This window comes from Fusarium subglutinans, assembly GCF_013396075.1.
Source record: "Fusarium subglutinans strain NRRL 66333 chromosome Unknown NRRL66333_c0000121, whole genome shotgun sequence".
Taxonomy (NCBI): Eukaryota; Fungi; Ascomycota; class Sordariomycetes; order Hypocreales; family Nectriaceae; genus Fusarium; species Fusarium subglutinans.
Genome location: NW_023502184.1, coordinates 47,339 through 70,864, shown reverse-complemented (window position 1 = coordinate 70,864; position 23,526 = coordinate 47,339). Strand labels below are relative to the sequence as shown.

The following is a 23,526-nucleotide window of genomic DNA, read 5'->3' as shown; positions in this document are numbered from 1 at the left end:
CACACGGTGTGGAGCGTGCTGTTGTGTCTCCGGGTCTCCGGCCCGGCCGCATTAGTCCTCTTAAGGCGACGAGTGTCGCCCAAGCGAGACGTACGAAAGTGGAAACCAGAGTTACTGTAGACATGGGCAATAAATCGAGAGATAGATAAGCTCTGAGATCGAGTATCATCAACCAATGCCACGAGCCGATGAAAGCAAGTTACAGGGCACCAAGCGGTTGATCTGAGGCCTTGGAGGGAATTTGGCCGACGGGCAAGGGGCAAGGAACGAGCCAGAAGAATCAAACAAAGGCATAGAGGCTTTTGGTTGACAAAAGCTTGCCAAAGATGAAGAACAGTAGAGCATTCAACGAACGGGGTTGTATAACGACCAGCCTTGTTGATGGTGCGTATCAGTTCCATGTCTCGATCAGAATTCGCAAAATTGCAAAGCGACAACAAGTATTCAAGCCCATTGAGAAACCATAGAAGCCGTGATAGAACTGCTGAGAAGCAAGGCCAGCGGCAAGTATGGGGTCCGTGCTTATCAAAGTATTGTTGCATAGGTAACATAACTTGTATCAACAGTAAAGTCATCGAGACTTTTGATACTGTCTTGCCCTTCACTAGCTTCAACCGTGAATATATGCAGCAGCAACTTGGTAATGTCCAGTAATCTCCGCAAGACATTTCATCCCGGGACTGATGGCAGGATGTAACTCAAGACTCTTGTCTGCAAGTATATCATGTCTCAACAAGACCGGGACAATGAGGCCACGACCGATTCAAGCACTCACTGACTTTTCTTCAAAGCCGTGTAAATACAATCAGCAGGAGAGGATTCCGAACAACCAAAATGCAGTGGCTCTTGGTGCATTACTCAATGCAGGGGAACGCCAACTAAGGCCTGGTATTAGTTACAGATTATAGCCCCTGGTCTTTCCAGCTAATATCCGACTGGAAATAACACGAGCTACAACCCAGTAAGAACACCACAACCAGGCAGTGTTGTATTTCTCGGGTCATGCGAAACACTGTTGCTTTCTTTCGCTTTATTTCATTGTATAATCGTTTGCCGCCGAGTCGGTCTCTCGGATCGAATCCGGGTCTCGTTTATCAAACATTGACTGCCAAAGCCAAAACTGTTTGGCCCCTTTAACAAGTCAAGTGGAAGTGAGCTGCCTGCCGACAATAGGTCGATCCATTCTTCGAGGAAGGACTTGGGCTTGGTGTCTCCTATAGCTACAATACGATGATAAAATTCTGGTCAGCAGAAGTTTGAAAGATGGTAGCAATGGAAGCCGAATGGTTCTTGTTTCAATGTCCAGTTGGACTTGATCATCGTTGCCGAGTGGCCGCATGCGATCAAAGCACTTGTATTGTCTGGCTCCTCTCAAAGCGACCTGCCGTGCCTTGACGGAGCTAATAGCAAAGCGTCAGCATGGTGATTCGTGCTCGGGGACAAGGAAGCCCTAGGTCAGCAGTTCCAGGTGCAAGCACTCTGGTCTCGATCTCCAAGCTGAAAGAATCAAGTAGGTCACGCGGAGATACAGGAAACTCCTCTCCCTCATCTTGGTCCTTTTGCCATAGAAGACTCTTCCCGGTTCTAGACGGTTGAGTATCCATAAACGTCAAGACCAGTCCGTGGCGTCAGAGTGGTTCCAGACGAAGCAGAATGGCTCTCGGTCCCTTTACCGCCCCCTCGTCTCCACAACATCTCTGCTGATATGATTCTCCCTTGGCCGGATATAGAAAGAAGAGGGCCCCTGTTCGTCTCGTGATGGGAGACGGCATCGCCGGAGTTGCTGATAGGGCGAGTCTTTGGCGGTGATGATGGACTGATGGTGATGGTGATGATGATGGAAAAGAAATCAATGGCCCAGAGCGGAGTTTGCCGTAGGGCTCGTCTTTCAGCTGCACTTGCACTGCTGTTGCCTCTTCCAAGTTTGCAAAGATAACAGAAGCAGTAGAGTTCGATCCTTCCCGTTGTGTAATATGGAACCGTCCGTTGTCCCGTGACGTCCCGTTGTCCGGAAGCGGGAAGTCAAGGTCGGTAAACTCCTCCCCCTCGCATCACCGTCGCCGAACTCAAAAGGCAGGCAGGCAGGCAGAGTCACGGCTGCTTACAGAGTACGATATCGGGAAGAGTCTTCACTTTTCAGCTCCGTCCGAGGCCGTTCACGGAACCTCCGAGGCCATTTCCATGCGCATCCGGCCGGGCCCTTTCGTTCTCGGTCTCGGTTTGGAAAGGACGTCATTTGCATTCCAGTGCCTCTCGACCGCTCTTTACGAAGATTCGTTTTCGGCCAGATCTCGTTCTACACGTAGGACAGAAACGTCCTTCCCGGTCCCGGTCCCGACGAGCTGGGATAAATACGCAAGTTAGGAGGCGATCCGTGTCTCCTGGTTCGCGGGAGGCAAAGTTGCAGTGTGGACAGCTGAAAACGTAGAGTTTTTTCTTCTTCTTTTAGAGAAGCTTAAACCGAGTTTGGTTTTCCCAGTCCAGAGTGTCGGGTATGGGCGTGTACGAAGTAGAGTAGAGTTAGTTGTTGGCGGTGACGAAGCAAAAACACCAAGGGGAGGTTATCGTGAGGTACAAACGCAACTGGTGAATTCCACCTGCTGTAGGTACAGTGTAGCTCCGAGGTGGCATTTCCATAAGGTACCTTACCCAGCTGAAGGTCACTTCTCCGAGAGACAGGAGATATTGCCATGTCTTTTGACATGCATTCCTGCTGCGGCAGACAACCCTGCAGCATCTTCATCACGATCTTATCCCGGGTGCCTGATGATCAAAGAGGTAGGTAGATTGATGTCTCAGACATGATACTCGTATTGCAGCCAAATGCATTTCTCTCTCTCCCTCCATTCTTTAATGTCTCAGAGAATCGTCTCGTTCCGTCGGGACGGTCCATAGCGGTTTTGGTCCACCGCAATCTCGTGGTTTGGCATGTATAGGTGGCTTCATCTCTGTACCCCTTTTTTATGTCTCAGGTTGTATTTTGTGAGGCCACCCGCATTCCATTGCGCGCAAGCATTTCAAGAAGTGATATTTGTTTTTACGCTGGCATTTCAGCGACTTGCCTGTTACTTTCTTCAACAGTTCATCATGGACTACGGAGATTTAGGCCATGTCTGAGTCAAATGCCGCACAATTTGCCTGGCCTTTTGATTATCACAATCCCACCACCACAGACAGATAGACTCATCATTGGCTCTGAAACTTCGACACGGCGTGAGACACAGAAACTTGATCAACATCAACTCGGCGAATACTTTTTTCGAGACGACATTCCCCAGCTTTTAGGAGAGTTTGCTTAGGGTGCCATTAACTTTATGACGCTGGCAGACTCGACAGAAATAGCCTCGTAATCACGTTTTGACAGCGGCAGGTAACGTCTGCCTCATCACAACTTGATCACATATCTAACAGTCTTCTCGTATCAGGACTCGTGTCTCGGTGGCAATGGGTAGTAGCCCAAGTCAGCTCAGCCGGGATGTACAGTATCAGTATCAGCATCAGCATCAGCATCAGCTCTAGACTCCCTCCCTTACCGCTTGATCTTTACTGTTTGCATTACCAATATCTTGCCTCCCCGCTTTCTATGTTTTATTAGTCTCTCGCAGTCACAATCACAATCGCAATCACAATCATATCACCAACGGCTTGCGAGGCTTCTCTTCTTCGAGACTTAGACTGACTGACTGGCTGGCTTGCTGACACGCCCCCCTTCTTAGTACAGCTATCTACAGTCTACGGCTATTCCCTTGGCCGAACTCGCTTGGCTCATTTCCACTTTTGCTCCCTTCTCTTCCAGTTCCTGCGCGCGTCCACGTCCAGTCAGTCTTGTCTTGGGGACTACGCCTAAGGGCCAAGCACAGTCCAAGCAAAACCTTGCCGCCTCATCAGATCATCGCTTCTCAATCTGTCACTCTGTCACTCTGTCTGTCTGTCTGTCTGTCAGTCATTCATTCATTCAGTCCTCGTCCAGTCGCTCACACACACACGCCCCCTCAAGTTTGTCCCCCTCTTGATCGCGGCGTCGGTCAATAGCCCCTCCTCCCCCATGCTTAGCTACAGTGTCTATTCTAATCCCCTATTCATGTCCAGATCCAGATCCTTTTCCGTCCGTATGCATGCTCTTTCGGTAAGATCTGCCCTGGCCCTAATCCCCTGCAGTGAGTGCCTGGGCAGAGAACGTTGTGAACCGGGTCCTTGGAATTGCGATGCACCACGGCAGAAGGGATGTCATTACTACCCCTGGCCTGGCTCTATCCACTGTAATATCAATCTTTCAATGTTAGAGAAAGGCGAAAATGCCGCGTTTGTTCAGCAAGACTGCAAACACCATGCCATCTGTTACGATTCATGGGAATCATCAGTTTGGCTGAGAGGATGAATGTTTCGTTTTAGCCTTGGACACGTTTGAGCTCAGACTTTTCAATGTCAAGTTGAGTACGTACGTAGTGGTTTATTAGTTAGTAGTTCACCGCTTGGACCATTGTAAACCAGTGTCACGGCTATAATCGCCCGCTAATCTATCGAGTCTAACTTAGGCTCGTACCTGAGGCAAGAGTCTGATCTCGTCTCGTGGCTCTCAGTCCCTCACTCCATGGGCTCGACTTGCTAGCACAGCACAACAGTTGTATCACCAACAAACAAAGCCTCGGAGCTCAGACCAACAAATCAATTACAGAACCCAGCCAGTAATCCACTTAAAACTGGCCATGCCTTGCTGACCACATCAGCCAAAGGTCATGTGCTCTTCCCGCCCTCACAGCTAAGTAAGGTAAGGTGAACTGAGAGAGTTGTGCTCAGACCAACATTCCATATGGAAACGAAACCATCAACGTACAGTACTTTTCAAACACAAGAAAAAGGATTGACAGGGGATGTCCCGGCCGAGAGGGTATGGGGCGGTGGGAATAGTCCGATGGAGGGAGGGAGGGAGGGAGGGAGGGGGGAATAGAATGTCTCTCAATATTTCTCGCCCTCCTCATCCTCGTCCTGCCCTCCCTCTACGGTCTACCCCTCCCATCCCATCCCCCCTTGACAAGGCACACACACGCTTGCACAGCACAATCAGCTACTGATGAGACATTGCACGCCCTTAAACTTGGCTTGAATTAGGTGATCAACACTAAAAGTCAACGGTCTGATAGACAGCCGCAAAAAGCCTCCTCTCTAGTCTCTAGTCTCTGCAGTCTGTACCTATTAGCCTGCCGCAAAGCAGCCTCTCTAACCTCTCTACCCTCTTCTCCAGAAACTACTGTAACTAATCCCATTACCCGTTGCATCAGCCAGCCATGGTCAGTCCGCTACTGCACTGGACCACACTGCACTGCAGGTATGCATGTATGCATGCATGTATGCCGCAAGGCTGCATTTCAAGATGCAATTCATGACTGAGCCCCGTCTCCTATTACTCTTGTTGTCTAGATAGCGGTCAATATCATCTCTGACCATGTGGATCGGCTCTGTGATTTTCTCTTCTCTTCTCTCTCTGCCCTGCCTGGGTACCTACCCCTCTCTGAGCATCCTCCATTCTTTCACCTAGCTACTATATGTACATGTATCTACGCTCTCATCCCACCGCTCTTCGTAATACAGACCAAGATAGCTAGACTGATTGATGATGGTCTCTCTGTCTCTCTCTGTCTGTCTCCATAGCAAACAAAGAGCCGCCTGTGTAGTCTAGTTCACCCCCCTGCGGCCATTCCATCCCATCCCCTCGAGACCCTTCACTCTTCTTCTCCTCTCTCAATCAACCGTCAATCGGCCAAAGTCAAACGCCGTTTCTGTCCCTTGGATGAGCCTGGCCTCTGATCCAACCGTGCCGTATGTACTATGTAATGCCCCTCCAGTCTCCAAAACCTTGCTACTGTAGACGCCTTTCCCGCTTCCGTCCCCCAAACTCTCAGTCTCAGTCCGGTACGTACATTCATAGTTACAATCTAACTCAATGAGTGCCCATGTCGAACGATCGTATATCATCATCAAAAATCAAATTCTACCATATCCCTTACTGTACCTACTCCCTTCCACTGAATACCTAGGTACCCTGGTAAATCTCAACGGTATCTGCCGCGTATCCACCGGCAGTCTTCGGGTGACACTCGATGACCTCGCATCCGTTGCTTGTTGCCCACTCCTCCCCTAACAAGACCGTTGTGTTCAGTCCATACTGTAGAAGCCCCCCCCCCCAGAGAGGCCTGTTCCCTGCCTGGTCCCCAGCCTACTATACCTAACTGCTAACTTGAGCACTTCTAGTTGCAGGCTTGGCTTGGCTTGGCTTGGCTTGATTTGACCTGGGCCGTTCTCTCTCAGCTTGTCTTCGTCTCCTCGTCTCCTCGTCCCTCTCCAGTTTTGTGCATCTCCGCTTACTCTTTAGCTCAGTATAGCACAGTGATAATCAACCACGGATTCCAAACTCCGTCCCCCAGTTGGTCAATCCATGGGCTGGCTACCTATATGCCGAGTAAATAATATAGGTTGGTGGTTTTAGTGCATCGCATAAACCCCATTCAGTACCTACACTACAATCAGTGCCAACTCCAAGGCCATCTGCTGGTAGGCCCTTTGAATCTAGAGCCACTCATTGGCTCGTTTGCCCTTCTCCGCCTAGACTTGCGCCTGTAACAAACCAATCATTAGCTGGGCACACCAGAAGCAAGAGCCCAACCACCGAGTCTCAGTCCTGAGAGAGAGAGATGTGCTGGACAAGACAGAATGGGATGGGATTGGACTGTACAGGTACGCAGAAGTCCTCTCAGTTTTAAGTGTCCTTCAATTGAAAAACCACATCATATCTCGTACACATTTCAATCGAATTCACAACAATAATTCTGTTTATACATGGTCATCACCCTACTGGATTTGACCATCGTGAACAGTACTCAAATGCGTAGGTAAAAGAACAAAAACAGTGAAAGGAATCTTCAGAATCAACCCCGCATCATTTGCTATCATCCTCCTCTCGAAGCCCTGAGCGAGCTCACTCTTTTGCTTGACATCTTCTGCCCCAGTACCGTTTGATAGGATCTGGCTTTTCTCTTTCCTCCAGTCTCCAGAACACCTTAATCATCACCCGAGACCATATCGCTACGGCTCTCGTTCTCTCTACCCAAATGGCAACAATAGCAGAAGGGACAACATGAACAACTCAAATGTACAAACGTGACAAAGCATCAGCGTAAATAAAACCAAACCGTATGGTGCCGTGAGGCTATCCGTCTTTCCTGGAAACACAAAGTGGCCGACCGATTAAAAATAATACAACGACTTTGCAGTAGTTGCTTTTCGGGCAAAATCCTCCCCCCTCCGAGAAACGAACAGTCTGTCAAGGACAATTCACATAAAATCAAGTGCCGTACAACAAAACGTCCAATAAACCACGAGAACCGAACGGAGGGGTTGTTTGTCGCCAAACTCGCGTGTTTTTCTAGATCCTGACATCTTGTCCTGTATTTGTTATCGCGATCCCCCCGCCCGCTGCTTTTTTTTTCCCCTCCTCACTTGAGCCACGTTCCTGTCACTTCCCGGTCAACGAAAATGTGGGCGTGTAATCGATTCGGAAAGGGTATTAAAAACAATGCATTCGTCATCAACTTGTCGGCAGCCTTCCAGCGGGAACCAACAAGACTCTTCGGCAAGCGTTGTCATATGTAATTCCGACCCTCTCCGTTGACGTGTCCGGCAGCGTCAACTCTTACCCTGCAATCTCCTCAGCGGCTGACATCTCGTCGTGCGCCAGGTTGGCCTGGTGCAGGTCGGTTGAGCCTTTCAATCATAGTCTTGTCGATATCGCTTTTATCTACCAGATTGCTCAGACTCATGATCGATGCATTTCCTCCTTGGGACTGCTGTCCCTGTCTCGCAGGGGTGGACGCACCACTTGACCCATTTTGGCCTGTCGGGGAACGACCGCCAGGTGCGGAAGCTACATAACTACCAGCTGTTGCAGCTTGAGGCAAACTTCCGCTCGTTGGGTTTCGTGGGCTCTGTCTTGCACCTTGATACGGAGGGTACCCCACTCCACCTGGGCTGCTGTGGTTTGAAAATTCTGCTGGAGATCTTCTGCGCGGGTCTTCATCCACGGCACTTCGCGGAGGAGGCAGTCTATAGCCTTCATCCTGTTCTTCTGACGTCCTGCGACGTCGTCGCCCTGCAAGTTGACTGCCGTCATCGGTTCTCGCTTCGCCATAAGACGAAAAGGATTCTGTAGGTGACTGGACAGGCGCGTAGTAGTTTCCAGGAGGGGGAGGAGCACTGGCATGCTGATAGGCAGCATGGGGTGGTGGAGGTGCTGGGACTGTGCCTGGGGCCAGTGGTTGCCCATAGGCACCAAACAGTTGAGTGCCCGGGGGTACACCTCCTGGGAGCGCTGACACGGGGATAAAAGCTGTCGAGCTTGAAGAAGATACGGGCTGAAAGATACATTCTTGGTTCATACGGGCGCAATTCTGGCATTTGCCACCGGGGGCGCTCTGGTAGCCGCTGCAGCGGATCTAGAGATAGTCAGCATTTTTGAACGACAATGGAACAACCCTCAAGCATCGTGGCAGTCACAAACCTTTCTCTTCCGGCAATATCTGCAAGCAATTGATGTTCGTTGTCGCGGGGCTGCCTGTGTCAGAGGAGGCGCACTGCCATGTCCTACTGGGTATTCATAAACGCCGGCGGGAATGTGACGGTAGCCTGGGTGGCCATTTGGCGGTGGAGGTCCTGGAGGAGGAGGCTGTCCACGGTAGTAGGCATAGTAGGGTTCCGTGCTATACGCCTCTTGCCCGTATGGTGGACGGCGGTCATCATAGTAACCACGTTGGTCCGGCGGCGGAGGAGGATAGGCTGAAGATCGGGGATCAGATTGCGGCTGCAAAGGCGGAAGGTACTGTTGAGGTTGTCCGGGCGGAGGCTGATGACCGGGAGGAGGGTAGCCATTGACGGCATTGGGCGATGCGTATCGCGGGTCGGCAGGATAGCCACGTCCCGGAGCTGCAGGCGGCGGGCCGTAGCTGCGGGAGTCGTGGATAGAGGGTAAAGTAACTGATGTAGCCATACTGGATGGAGGTGCGTCGGAGGGCCGCTGGGTGGTATCTGGCGGAGGGGGATAATGTGACTGGGGTCGAGAGTGAGTGTCTTCTGGGCGGCTCTGCTGGGGATACTCTTTTCGATAGCTGTCGTCGGCCATGCTATGTTGAGGCGCAAAGGGCCGCAGACGGGCAGATGCGGTCAGCGACGATGGTACCAAATGCGTGCAGTTGAATGGGTTCAAGAGACGTTTCTGCAACTAAGCATTTGGCGGTGGAAATAATCCCAAGACCAAGTCGAAGTGGAGGGAAAGGAAAATAGTCAAATAATATAAACCGAGTCGTGGAGATCCTGGACTATCTTTTACTCTCTTGAGCTGTCGCGCGTGTCTTGTGCCTACTGTATTGTAGGTTGACGGGATGACCGATTGCTGCGAGTCAAGAATGAGTGAGTGAGTGTATGTCTCGGCGGGAGATGACAACAAATTCCACGAGGTCTTGGAACCGCAATCCTAAGCCTGGCCTGACGGAGGTTCTGGTTCCTGAGAGGCGGAGGAGTGTGAAAATGGTCTCTGGCGTGGGCGGGAAGAGTGCGGCGGGACAGGCCGACAATTATAGCGAGGGAGGGAATGGGATGGGAGGAACCTCCGATCCAATCTGATCCACGTCGACGGTGTACGTGCGTGCGTGCGAGCGGTGCGGTGCGTGGGAGGAACCAGGAACCACCCAACCGTAAATGGAGCCTGGGGTTTTTGGGGATTGTGGATTGTGGATTTGCTTTGCTTTGCTTTGCGAAGACTGGGATTTGAGACTTGATGGGGGTGAGGGAAGAAAAAAATAAAATAAAAGAGGGGACACTTTTGGGCCCTTTTTGCCCTTGCTTTCCCTTTTTCTTGGGGGTGCGGAAATAGTCAGGTGAGAGACAAAATATGTACTGTCTCCCTCCTACTGCTGCTGCTGGTCTGTCTGTCTGTCTCGCTGTGCGTGTCTGCAAGAGGAGATATCCTCCCGAAGAAGCGTTTGTTGAGAGAAGTGGGATTGAGTTATGTCTGACGCCCCGAATAGAAACGGAAAGAGAGTCGTTTGTTCTCGTTCGTGAGCGCCGTTCCTTTTTCTTTTTTTTGGTTCTTTTTCTTCTCTTTTTTTGTAAATTGTTTCTTTTTCCTTCACGGGTGACAACAGAGCATGTACAAACGAGATGCCATCCCCTGGACCAAGGTCAAACAGGAATGAGGTCCCAGCTCTGATATGGTGTTTTGATTGTACTTGATGGGAATGCTGATGGAGAAGAGGAGGTTGCGAGTGGAGAGTTGAAGAACTGAGAGAGATATGTATGATGGAGAAGTAAGAAGGGGAGGTGAGGGTAAGGTAAATTCAGGGCAGGTGCTATACCTACCACGTCAAGCTACAGGTAATGTATCTCCTGTCCCTACGGTACCTACCTAAGGTAAGGTCTGTCTGTTCCATCCCATGCAATTGCGGCGACAGGGAAGTGGGGAGCTAATGGCAGGGGATGAAAGGGTGTGAGTCTAACGAAAGCGACCAAGAAAGGGTTTGTGCGAGGGGCCAGGCGCAGGTGCAGCGTGCGTGGTGTAGTGTAGTGTAGTGTACGCCGTAGTGCGCAGTGTTAGGTACTGTAGTGTGTGCACTGCAGCTAAGGTGCAGCAGCAGTAGTAGCAGGAAGGAAGGGATTAGGGTGGAACTGGCTGTGGACTGGACTGACTGCCTGGCTGGCGGGCAGGACAGTGGAGGCAAGTGGCGGAAGGCCAGGGCGGGAGTAAGTTAATGGGACGGATGGGCCGGTGTCGTGCCGTTCCCAGGGAACCGGCCCCAGCTAGTGGAGGTAAGTTAGCAGGGCACCTCATGGACCAAAAACCAAAAAACCACTTTAGGGACAGCTCCCGTCCTCGGGGTACTGTAGTGCACTGTATCTAAGTGTGTACTAACGCAAGCAAGCCCCTAAGAACTACCTAAGACCTAAGACCTACCTGGGTACTAAGGTAAGACCTGGCACCTAAGGTACCGTACCCGCTGCAGCCCAGCCCGAGCAGGCTGCCCTTGCGCTCTGAGGTTTAAGCCCCGGCAAGCACTGTACTGTACCCAGGAGCCCGGCTGCCAGGCGAGTTCGACTAAAATATTACTTGGGTTAGTTTGGAAGCAAAGCTGCGAGTACGGGCAAAATGAGATTCATTCATGATCGTAATTCAAGCCAGGTCTCCATACCTCACCATTCGATACAATACAGTAACGTACAGTATGGGCGGGCAAACCGCCCCAACACAAACTAATCTACGCAAGCGCCTATTCTGATACAAGCTACCGATCTTTCAATGGGAGACTATATTTAACAAACTTCTAAAGAGGCAGGCAATAAAGACTGGATGTCAAGGAAACAAAGCATAGAACCGGGTCCAGGGCGTTTCTGGCGTTAGAGTCGTGGGCTACCTAGAAGCCAATCCGGCTCGGGAGATGAAAAGACCAGCTGAGCACGTACCAGAATGAGAATGAGAATACCTAACAATAACAATAACAGAGTGGACTGCCTTGGGTATCACTGACGGGTACAGTAACTAACTACCTAGTAAAATCAGGAAGCCTGCGATTCAAGCAAGCTGGGGTTAGGTAGCGAGGCGGAGGAATGGCAAGGCTACACCAGGCTGCCAATATCAATAACAATATTCATACCCATATGTATGTTCATCGACGCCGCGAGGACCAGACCGTAAGCGATTGGCCCAGCATGTATCGCAACGAAACGAATTGATTGCATCGTCTTTGTTCTTCTGGACCAGGCCATCAATTCGAGCCGATGACGTGACACAATAGAAGATTGCTTCCTACTTGATATGCGTATCCTTGATTCAATAAGAGACAAACAAGAAAGAGGCTTTCTATGGGAGACTTTCAAGCGGTCAACGGGCGGAAGGGCAAGGCAGCGGATAAGTTAGTTAGCACTTATCAACGGTTAAAGGTAATTGCGTAGACCAAATAAAGTCTCAGGTCAATATTGACCAAAGCAAATGTTGATAAGCGAGGGGCAAGGGAAATATGCTTGGACATTGGGCTCTTCTTCCACTGGAATGTCCGCCGACAACCACATCTCAACGGGCACGGCGCCTCCCTCTCTCGCTTGTCTTGTCTCTGGGCGTTCCCTGATGGGCTTACTGAGGCCATTGGACTAACTACCCATATGTTCGTCAATCAGATTGATCATAACTTGGCTCAACGGTCCACGCCCGTTGCTGTCGACTAGCTCTTGTTACCTGTCCAAGCTCATCATACCTCGATTCATTCTATGTACCATTTCGACTAACGTCTGGATGGAGACGGACTTTATTGGAGACGATACAGTCAGACACAAGTCCTCGGCATGAACCCATCCAGACTGAATGCAGACCTGCCAGTCAGTAGGTACAGTTCCAGAAATGGCACACCCGCAAAAGCGCGGCAATTCAAGGTTTAATACCCGTAGTTGTAAAGGCCAATATGCCACAAGGTTCGTTCAGCGCCCGTCGTTTTCCGCCTCAGTTAGCAACAATCACGAGGTCACAGGTCTGGTGGGTTGGTGCATTTCGGAAGATGGGAGACACAACCCAAATCTGGGTGCAAATCGAGTGGGGATACGATTGAAGCCTCAGCAATATAGTACTAGGTAGGTATCTAGGTCATGCTCGACTCTCGCACAAAGCCAGAGCAACAATCTGATCGGCCTCTAAGTAAAAGAATTTCTAGGTATGACCAGTGGCCACACAGCAGTAAAGGATTTCGTATTGGTGAGGGGCTCTTTAGTGTCGTGGTTTGATATTTTGCTGATGTTGGCAATCTCTGTTTTGTGGCTGCCCATCCGTCCCAGCGGTTTGGAAAGGGTTCAGCAAATCGAGGCTGAGTGAGGCATGACCGGGGAACGAAGCATAGGGCGCAGCCGCACGGGACGTCACAGGACATGAATTGCTGGGTCTTTCTGGACATGTGTGCAGATGCACCAGTGTACGAATACCGCATTCTCTGTGTATTGTCTGGCGTCAAATCAACCGGGCCACACATGCTCGACACCATCTCGCCCTTCAATCATGACTTGGCTGTAGCATAATTGCTGGTACCTTACAGCAGTCGAGGGGTAAGTTGAACAGCCGAGGCGGCGACACAAGCGGTTGTGGATCCATCCATTCTGACCAAGGAGACGCCGGGCGAACCCAGCTGGTATTTGAGTCCATTCAGAGCATGGCTCCAAGCGTGCGTCTTGCAGCCGCATTGATACATCCCGCATCCCACAATAGATGACAGACGCGAGTGACTATGTTAGTTAGTAGACTAACTGATTACTCTGTTTTATGGCTGGACAAACGCCGGATCCGCCTACAAAGCAAGCGCAAGTCTCGTAAATTAGCTGACGAAACAAAAGATGTTTCTCCCCGGGTGTGCGTGCGTGCACCGGCAAAGCATCTTTGTGGATCTCTCTCTAATCCTGAAAGACGAAGAGAAAAAAAAACCCCCGAGAGCTTTGCACACACAAAAAAAGGGAAAAGTGTGGTTGAAAAGCTCGTGAAGGCCCGTTTGTGAGAGTTGTGGTTGATAGACGTACGTAAGAGTTGGACAAGTGGGCACTGATAGCCTGGATATGGCCGAACCTATCAGAAGCAAGATGCGCCCGGAGCTCAGAAAGCGACTTGCTAGATGTGGCATGAGCCTGGGTTAGGTAGAGACATCGTGTCCAACCAAGTCAAAGGCCATGAATGAAGCATATCCAAGAGGCTCTGTAATGCGTCCCATACCTGGCCAGAGACACAGATACATACAGTCGACTATACATCATGAAGGCTATCCGCTGATTGAGTTACTGTAGTGGTTAGTATCCGGGGAAATTATCCAATCATGAATCAGTGTAACGCTACTGGGGTTATCGTGCCTCTTGTTAGAAACAAGGAGGAGAACAATCTGTAGATGCTGTCAGGGCGTTGCACTGGGCGGGCGAATGGTTTGGGGTTTCTAGAGCCCCGAACCTTGGGCCGCTGCGTGTTCTGGGGTTCTGCGCTTGTTCCCGACGGCGGGTTGCAGAGGCGGCCGCAGGATGCATTGTGAGTGTGTGCCAGATATTCTGGGTACCGTGCGTTCATAGCCTCTCAGAGGGGTAGGTCTATGAAAGATGATGATGGTGATGATGATGACGCTGGCAGTCTGAGCATGAGTGTGAAAACGACCCTTACCCTGGTCACAATCGTGGGACCTGGCTGCTGGACTCGCTTGGTTTGGTGGACCTCGGTGCGGCGGATTCGAGCCTTGGACGACGATAGTGGAAATGGCCGACGCAATTAGTTAGTGTTCCTTTTCATGCGAATCCCTTGTATGTATCATTCATGCGACTCAACCGCTTTCTGCTTCGTGCAGTGGTCTCGTCTGCTCCCTTGCAGTTCACTATTTCAGGGCCCTCTGTACAGTACATGCTGAATACTCTCGTTGTCTGTGTCAATTCAGTGTTTCTCGCTCGTTTGTTGTTCAGTTTCTCTTCGAAATCACGCTTGAGTCACATCGGCAGAGTTTGTGGAATCAGCGAGAACGATAGGCCCAGGCCCATTGGCCCTCGGTTTTATGTGAATTTGCTGGCCGAGAAATGCCAATGTCCTCTGTTGGTCTTTTTTTTTTTTTTTGGCGAAATGTTGTTGTCGTTTGTTGACAGTCCGTGAACACAAGTTGATAAGAATGACTGGGAGGTGATGCATGACGGCTTCCTGAGAGGGCATGAACAGGGCCAAGGTTTCGCCAATGATCGCAGCTGCACGGCGCTGACCTGGGACGGTCCGGCCTGCGTTAGGGTCCAGGGACGCTGAAACGCTGGGACCTCTGATCCCATTGAGGGCCTCATCCACACATACAAACAACCGGCACCGATTTCCTTCCTGGGTGTCTGCTACAGAGCCTCCTCCACGTTACTTTAGTAGGTAGTGCCAGTGAATCGACAGTAGACAGAATGGGAAAATGTACATGCTTGTGACAGCCATTCTCTTCGTAACATTGCACTCATTTATGTGTCTAGCCGATTCGCTCACCAAGTATTGATGGGGTATCTTTTAAAAATGGTACTACCATCAAGATCAAGCCATCTCAACAGGACCCCACGGCCAAGTGACGTGCCGCTCTCGCACAGGAGTCCCCAGAGAAAGGAACGACGCTTCGGTTCAGAGAGGCAAGGTAGTCCAAGAGATTCATATCGCTCATGCCACCCTTCGTCGCCTGCTCGAACGCGGGGTCAGCCAAAATGATCTGGCATATGGTGGAACAAGCAACGAGCTGACTTGCGTTTGCTCACCGCTATGTACAGTGGGTTGTAGGTCACCACAGGAGCGCTCGACAGTCAAACATTAGGCTATGCAATGCGACATGCGTGAAGCACGCATAAGTATCCTTACGAGATATAGCTTGTCAGTAATAATTAAATCAATCATGCGGTGAGCATCTGTGTCGTTTGTTGAGTTCAAGTCGGTGATTCGAGGAGTAACAAAAGGTTTGTGTGAGCAGTTCCATGTCTGGTTAATTCCACGCACGGCGAGCTTGATAACCTACTGTATGTGATATGATACACACCGTAGGGTTCATCAGTCGATATGATCCGGTTTACCGATGTTTATAAATCGAATTTGTCTACTCTACATCCTGCCAGTCGGGCAGCAAATAAGGATAACAGTCTGGGAAGAGGGAAACTGGCTATATGTCGAAAGTCAACGTGATTTAACTCAGCGCTGCTCGTATGTACAAAGACTCGCTCGCAGTGGGAACGAAGCACAACTTTTAGTTTGCTAAGTCGCGGTGTGCAAATGGAAAAGCTACCCTGATCGTTTGACGCTATTCGAAGTGTACTGTACGCAGACCGTATGGTCTGGGCAGCAGTATTGTCTGGGGATGTATCAATGGGGGCCAAATGCAACGGCTTTGCTTATCAACGCATGTCTTGTGTGGCATTGGTGTCGAGCATATTGTTGAGATGATGATGATGATGATGATGATGATGATGATGATGGACGAATGCTTGATCGCCAACATCGGTTACCGCCAACCCCACCAAGAGCTCGTCATTTGGGTGCCATCTATCCGTAAATGCACTGCGGTTCAACCCGCAACTCTCAAGATAGCGCCGGGCTTGACAACCAAACGCGCTGTAAAACCCTGGACATGCACGAGGTATCGGCCAGCGTGGTCCATCTGTTCCATCCCTGCTTCATCGTCCATGTGCCTTCGACGTTTTTTTGGACTTTTCTTGGCTTGGTGTCCCTCCCTGACAGGGACCAGGTGACGAGCATCCACACGACTCATGCAGGCCGACACTCAGCTCCACGCTCGCTCATCGGCGCCAGAGTTGGCTTGAAATAAGCAACCAGTCAGACACGAGGAAGCACACAGTACGGCTTTGAACAAATCCAATAGAACGGGTGCCCTGCGCTTTAGATCGGGTCATGGCACAATTTCTTGACTGCTCATGGGAAAAGGCATTGGTTTACATGTCCGATGACCCCCTCTCAACTAACGTTCATTTCCTTCCAGGTTCACCCCTTGTGGTCCAAGTCTGTTCACGTTTGTATGTGTGTTTGATTATGCAGCCCTCCACAAGACACAAGATACTTTGCCAGAAAATACCCAAGGTTGTGTAAAGGTGCTGATTGGTGTGTTGGCTTCAAGTCCGTTTGGACTTGGCCCTCGTACCGTCGAGGTGGTGCGGAGAAGTTTTTCCCTCCTTTTCTTTTGCGGTATGCGACAGTCTTCCGCCAACCCTTCGAGTTACTCAGGCTAGAGGTATTTTCGCATGCTGGATGGTGTTGGTGTTGAAGCGAGATGATTGCCGATCAGTATGAGATCCAGTGGCTGACACAAGCCGCAAGCCAGTAGCCTGGCTACTAACTTAGTTAACGCATCCAAAAACACCACGATATGTGGCCATCTAATCATGTTGTTCGAGGCAAAAGCTGTGTAGAGATGGCAGAACTGGAGGCCCGATCGCGGAGCTGACCACATCGAATTGGACACAGAGCCACAAGCCTACATCGTGACACCGGTTCAAGTGACAAATGAATTGACCAACAAAGTCGAATCCTCCGATCAGACAAGCCTGGGGTCAAAGTCTATCATTGGCTAGAGCTCCGACCGCACCAAATCGCTGGATGCCGGATCGTTGCGTGTCACGAACGCTGACGGTGGAGCAAGGCTCCGATTCTCTGGGAACCGGGTCAGAAATCTGGGCGCTATCAAAGACGGTGCTTGTTCCAGTGACTAGCAGTGAGCCAATCAGGGGCATAACCCGTCTGTCTGCCCCTAGCCACATCCAAGGCACGGGAGCGGCGGGCTTCTTTAGCTTTTGGCAACGAAAGTCTGTTTAGGTTCGGAGGGGGCGTCCTGTATCTGCGGAGCTCCAAGTCATTCCACAAACACTCATCAGCTGAAAATCCGCAGCCACTGTTCCTCTTTGAATGAGGATTCAAGACATACATAGGCAAAAAGACAATGTGGATGTGTCTGTGCTGCGATTGCATCCCTTGCCGCAACAACCTAGTCCTTAGCATCATGCGTGTGTGGGATGGGCCAACACGTCGCTCGCGTCAGACTACAGCAGGCATCATCAACGAGCACAGTAGGCCGAACCTTCAAAACTTTGTAAAACGCATATCGGGGAATCGATTTGGTGAGAACAGGCACGGTTATGGCTTGAGCTGTTCACAGAAAAGGCTCTTCCCGTCCCGACCATGTACGCCCAAACCCTCCTTTCGTCATGCCGATTGGCTTCCTATTCGCTGGCTGTGCAGAATTTGCCTTGACCTTGCCAAATAATACCGACCAGCACTGCACGATGTTACGGTTTTGCTTGCTTATGCATGAAGATATGCAGCGTCTGCAGAATGTCCCATCTCACGCCTTGGTGTTAGGGTTGCTGGACCATAGTGGTCTGAAGGAAGCAGCAGGCTTAGCCATATCCAGGTTGCTGACCGCTAAACACCGGAGTCAAGCTATTTAATGCCTCTGCCCTTCAATTCATGGCATTGCTATTGACCACAAACAAACCCATGAGGGTGTTAACTGGGCCTGCTCGGTTAAATCAGTGACTCGATTGATACTAACTAAATGCCTTCTGCCTGTTCTCGGCATGGTGCAGGGAACGCTTGAAGAATGCCAACCCAGCAGATACATACATACTTGCAGTAAAGTGAGGCGAGTCGGCCAAGGATGATAATCCACGGCGAACGCAATCAAGGCTGGCAACAAATGGGAGCATATGATCCAATTGTCGGTAAGCAACTGACAGGTATCGTCGTGGCATGAACTGGCAGTGCCAAAATTGACGCAGTAGTGGCGGTTTTGTTGGTGGGCCTGCTTGGGTGGTCTGAGCCATACGGGGCATGCGGCTTCTAAGTGCGCGTCGGGCCGCAAGGGCTGTCCCGTCCCAGGAAGGAAGGGTTTTTTTCTTGAAGGGAGACAATTTTGGCCAACCCGGCAAGCCGCGTCGAGTCCGCTTCACGTGAAAGGACTCCAGCCGTGAATGGACAGAAGCTGCAAGTCAAACCATGAGTCGTCACAAGCGATGATAGAGAGGATCAACGATCGCTAACACCGGCAAACCCTGACCGCAAGGGGCCTTGTGCTGGGGCATCATGCCCAGACTTGACAAAGGTGTTGCAATTAAGCCGTTTCATCTTTGGCCAGACTCCCAGCGTTGATGTTCATCCTGCAGCAGACGTGGTGCGCTAGACTCAGGCGGACATGGAATGCGTGGCCAGGTATGTACATTGAACCGAGACATTCGGATGCCGAGTAAATAGCCCAATCCTGAAGTACACAACCAGTAAGGATCAGGATGTGCTTTCGACAGCTACAACGAGATGGTGCATTGCTATGGATGCATTTGCATGTGCGAGTTTTCTTCCTTCCGAAGAACTGGAGCAGAGTGTTGATGAAGCCCTGGTATGTACAACCAGATGAGCGGAGCTGCCAATCCCTGTCTATAACCCAGGTACCTTAGTGAGTGACTTTGTTTTGTGGGAGAGATTACGAGGAAGCTGGCCTATCAGAGCACTGATCTTTCTCCTGTCGACAGCCTAATCGTTGAGCTTTCTTTCTCTACCTAGCCCCTAACAAGGAAGAGGGAGAAGAGACCAGGGCCCAAGCCAAGTCAATCATCACAACGACAACCGTTCCATACCTGTAGCGAGAAACTTATCTGCCAGGGGCCTTGTGAATATCGGTGGTCGAATAAAAATAGCCGGATGTGATCCCGGAATACGCTTGGCTTCTTGATCATCGCTCACATGATCGATTCTGGCTGCAGGGAAATCTGTTGAGGCACTGTGACAGTGGACTTGCCAGCATGCGGGCGATGTTGGCAATCCCTTATGCATACGTACCTATTCAACGCCCAGAGCAGCGTAATAAAGAGAATAAGATCACTTTAGTAGTAAAATAAAAGTAAAGGCATTGGATGTTTCGTTCCGTTGCTGGATGGAAATAAAATTGTCGATGTAGAGGGTGCCCTAAGCTGAGTGCATTGAACCCCTGTCGCCCCCGTTTCTGACTGATGTTGGTTGCCCATTGCCACTGAAAATACCCCAAAACAGAAATAATAATTCTCTCAAGCAACACAATATCAAAGAATGAGTGTTTGGCCCATGAAGAAACTCGGGATACTTTTTGGGTATGTTAAAACATCCAAGGGGTGTCACCTATCATTATACCTACTTAGGTAGGGAAGGTGAGCATCGCGCGGTGGCAGGAGGAAAGTACCTTCCTCCGTAAACGCGTTTGATTTCGGTGGTACCTTCCAACTACTAAGTAAATCTCATGGCCTGCCACCTTCTTCTCGACCTCGCGCTTTCAGTGGAATAGTACGGGAAATTTCTTGCTTGGGACGCGAGGCACTTTGCCATATTCATTGACTGATTCTCAGCTGCTCTTGGATCTTTCAGCGCACCCTCCTCCTTGATGCAGGTCTCAACCAGACAGACTCTTTTAATTCATGGCAAGCTGTTGTTCTCTTGCCGTGTCTCAATCTATACTTGCTTTTCCCTTTGGTTCCCCGTGACCAATAACACGCGTAGATTCGGTCGGCCCCTTCGACTCGACGATCTCCTTCCGACACACAGTACATATCACCAACAGCTACCGCATGCCATGGGTTGACAGCAAACGGGCCGGGCCATAAAGTTCACGAGTACACTCCCCGATGGGGGCCAATCAATAAAATACATGCAGCAGAATAGCGAGGGCCTAACGCCGCCAAAGCGTCACTAGAGAAACGATCGATAATCCACTTCAGTACGGCGGAGTACCTAAGTCCTCATTACGAAGAAGACTCACGGCATGTTGTGGAGTCAGATGGAATACGATTAGTACTATGCATCAGAAAGAAGCAACGACCTCGTCATCATGCGGGAAACCTGATGTGTATTCTATGTAACTCAAATATCCATGTATGATTCACCTTGGAAGCTGATCAATACAACAAGTCTGACCCATGCTGACAGCTCGCGAAACAGTTGGTCAGGAAACAAAAAGCAAAGCTGATGGCCAAAAACTGAGACAGTTACTCTAATGCACGGCGCTCTGTATAGCCTATGTGCCGATGCAGACATGTAGAGATGACACAAAATTCAGTTTTGGCGTTTGGACCAGATCTTTCGACAACAGCCAAAAAGCAATACATACAGCCAAAGGATATCACGCCCACAAACTCTTTTATTTCCACAAAAACCATGTCAAATATCTGCGCCGCAATGATGTTCAGGCTGTCCCGAATCCCCGGGGCTGGCGTCAGGATTGACATTGCGGCTTGCACCATAAGCTGCCGCCACGCTCGCTTGTCACAATCTCGACCCCATCCGAAGGGTCCACCTCCAAAGGCCTGGCTGAGGCAAGGCCCGGTCCGCCAATCGCACACGTCGACCGGCCGTCACGTGAGCTGAAGCTTATGCGGAAGATCCTTGCTAGCTCAAGTTGACTGCATGTCTCCCGCAATCAGTCCCAATTTTCCTCGGGCGCCGTGGCTTTAATGGTCGGGCCGCCATACCTTAATGAGACAGGCGAGGCTGCCATCTCATGAATTTGATTTGCTTGTCGACTTGCAATGTGATGATGGAGGGGGGTCAGCCCAGGGGGTGTCAAGAAAAGTCGAGCAATCATTTTTTTCCTTACGGCGTGGCAGCGACCCAAATATCTGGCTCTCCAAGCCACTAACAAATAAAAATACAACACTGCATGCAGAAGGAATTCTGGGCCTGGGGGGGAGGGAGGGAAAAAAAACAACGAGAACAAGGGTTGACGGTTGCAGCTACAGTTGCATCCATCCATCAAAGCCTGCCACGTCGCAATTTCACGGCGCGGCACGGTCGCTGGACACTTCGCGCCATCCCGGGGCTGCATGTCATCCTGCGCCCTCTAGACCCGGGTACATGATTACAGTGCGAATTTGGTAAAAGGGGCGCAGAAGCCGATTTCTTTGCCAATATTGGACAAGAAGCCGCCGTCAGTCTGCCCCTTGTCACTTCCGCTTCATTCCCCTCTTCGGCAAACGAGCAAGCCAACTATTGCCGTGTCCACACCTCAATTCCATAAACAGGAGGGACTTGAAGAAAATATGTCATGAACCGTTCGGTGCCTCGTTTGCACGTACACGTGTGACGTGACACTGGCCTCAAGATATCTACAGAACTACGAAGCAAGCAAGAGGTGTTCTTTGTCAAGGTACTATCGCACCACGAGACCTCGCCTGCATGCACGGCGACCTGCAGGCTGAAGAATGCGCGTTGATCTGGCCTGGAGTGCCATTTTATGACAAGACGGGAACGGGGCCCCTGCGAGAAAACACGCCCCTGGTTCATTCTTTGCTCTGCTTCAACTTGATGATGAATTGTAATACACCTTGCATTTGTTGTGGTGCCAACTGTCTCGGTCTTGGTCCAGCGATTTCTCGCCCATTGCAGGTTCAGCCAGCCCAACCGCGATAATGTCTCCGTTGAGCGGGTCCAAACAATGCTCGATGCCGGCCACCAGTGATTCAGGCGACCAGCAAAAGAACGGACAAGGACTGGGACAGAACGCCGTCACGGAAGACCTTCTGCCGAACCTCGAGGTGCCGTGAATCCCGGTCCACGGAGCAAGACTCTGGTGAAGCTGGCAACCCCCGGTACCAAAAAAAAAAGTATTTTGCCATGGCAGTTAAGCGGTGAGGTGGCCGATCTGAGTCCAATACTCCGTATGCATGCGTCCGACACTCGCATTCCTTTTTATCTGCAAAGATCATCGTTTTCATTCGTTTGCGTTGTGCCGGGCTCGTATCCCAGTCGGGCGGGCGAAACTACATACTAACTTTGGCGGAATTATTATCAGCACCCTCGTAAGACATACATACAAACAGCGATAGAGTGGCCAGAGTGGTCAACAAAAGAACTGCCGGCCAGGGGCAGGCAAACAGACCTGAGACAGTAGGTAGATGCACATCGCCTTTCCTGGAATGACCTATCTACTGCAGCACTCGAGATGCATCGTTCTTACCGCTTCGAAAGAAAGGAGCTTCTGCGGGATTGTATCATCCCTTGCAGGCCCAGCGATCAGCGTTGGGCGAGGTGAAACCCCGCCCCTTCTTCTCTTTGGGCTTTGTGCATATCCAGGGCTCGCAAGGCGGGATGCCATCTCGTACCACTTTGCTGGTTAGACGGCTGCATGGCCCTGGACACCGTGACACCTGGGACCTTGTTTTGTACACAGATGAAGCATCAGGAATGGGATGGGGGATGGGGAATGCCTGCAGTCGACTGTTTACATGACTATTTCCTGGTTGCAATACGACTACGACTGTGATCACTGACTGTCATGTCATGTACTTTTCCATACGTACTATGCCTTAATTGTACCATCAGTGCACCCCTCGCGGTTGGCGGACCGGTGCGCTCGTGCAGCCGCAGGATCACGGATCACCCGCAATTCGATCCTGGTTTGGTTTGAGGGAGGAGCCAAAAGTTCTCTACTGCACGTACCCAGTCAAATCGTCAAGCACAACCTGTCCAAGACGGCCACGTTTGTTGTCAAGGCGTCTCTCTGTCTGCAGTGTTCTACAATGAGCGGATCATTGAATGGCTGCTGTATCACTCCAACCCAGACAAGTTGAGGAACATGTTTCATCAACCACCAGGTGCAAGTTGCACCGCGCCGTTTGTTGCGGTGTAGTTGCTATCAATGAATGGATCGAGCTTGGCTCCGGCCGGGCCTCTACTAACTAAGGTAGCCAACCTAACGGGCGGGAAATCTTGCTACGCTGTTTTACTCGTCACAGAGCAAAATTGCATTACCAGTATCAGAACAACCCTCAATCCAGTGCGGGGTCTTTCTTTTTGGTCGGCGACTTGACAATGAATGGATGAGGTGGCGGAGATATCGTCAAAACTCTGCGAACCTATGTCTGCGACACGAAATTAACTGCCCGAAAAGTCCCCGCTGCAGCTTGTATAAGACAACCAAACTGAGCAGTCGACAGAGGCTTGTCCTACCTCGC

General features: G+C 50.7%; 1 protein-coding gene across 1 annotated transcript; it reads right to left on the bottom strand.

The window, feature by feature from the left end:
- Positions 1–7,703: 7,703 nt before the first annotated feature.
- Positions 7,704–9,169, bottom strand: FSUBG_8637 (c6 transcription; the record flags this gene model as incomplete). Its single annotated transcript, XM_036687064.1, has 2 exons — positions 7,704–8,486; positions 8,639–9,169. 2 exons carry the CDS (start codon positions 9,167–9,169, stop codon positions 7,704–7,706), a joined length of 1,314 nt encoding a protein of 437 aa, XP_036535856.1.
- Positions 9,170–23,526: the final 14,357 nt, after the last annotated feature.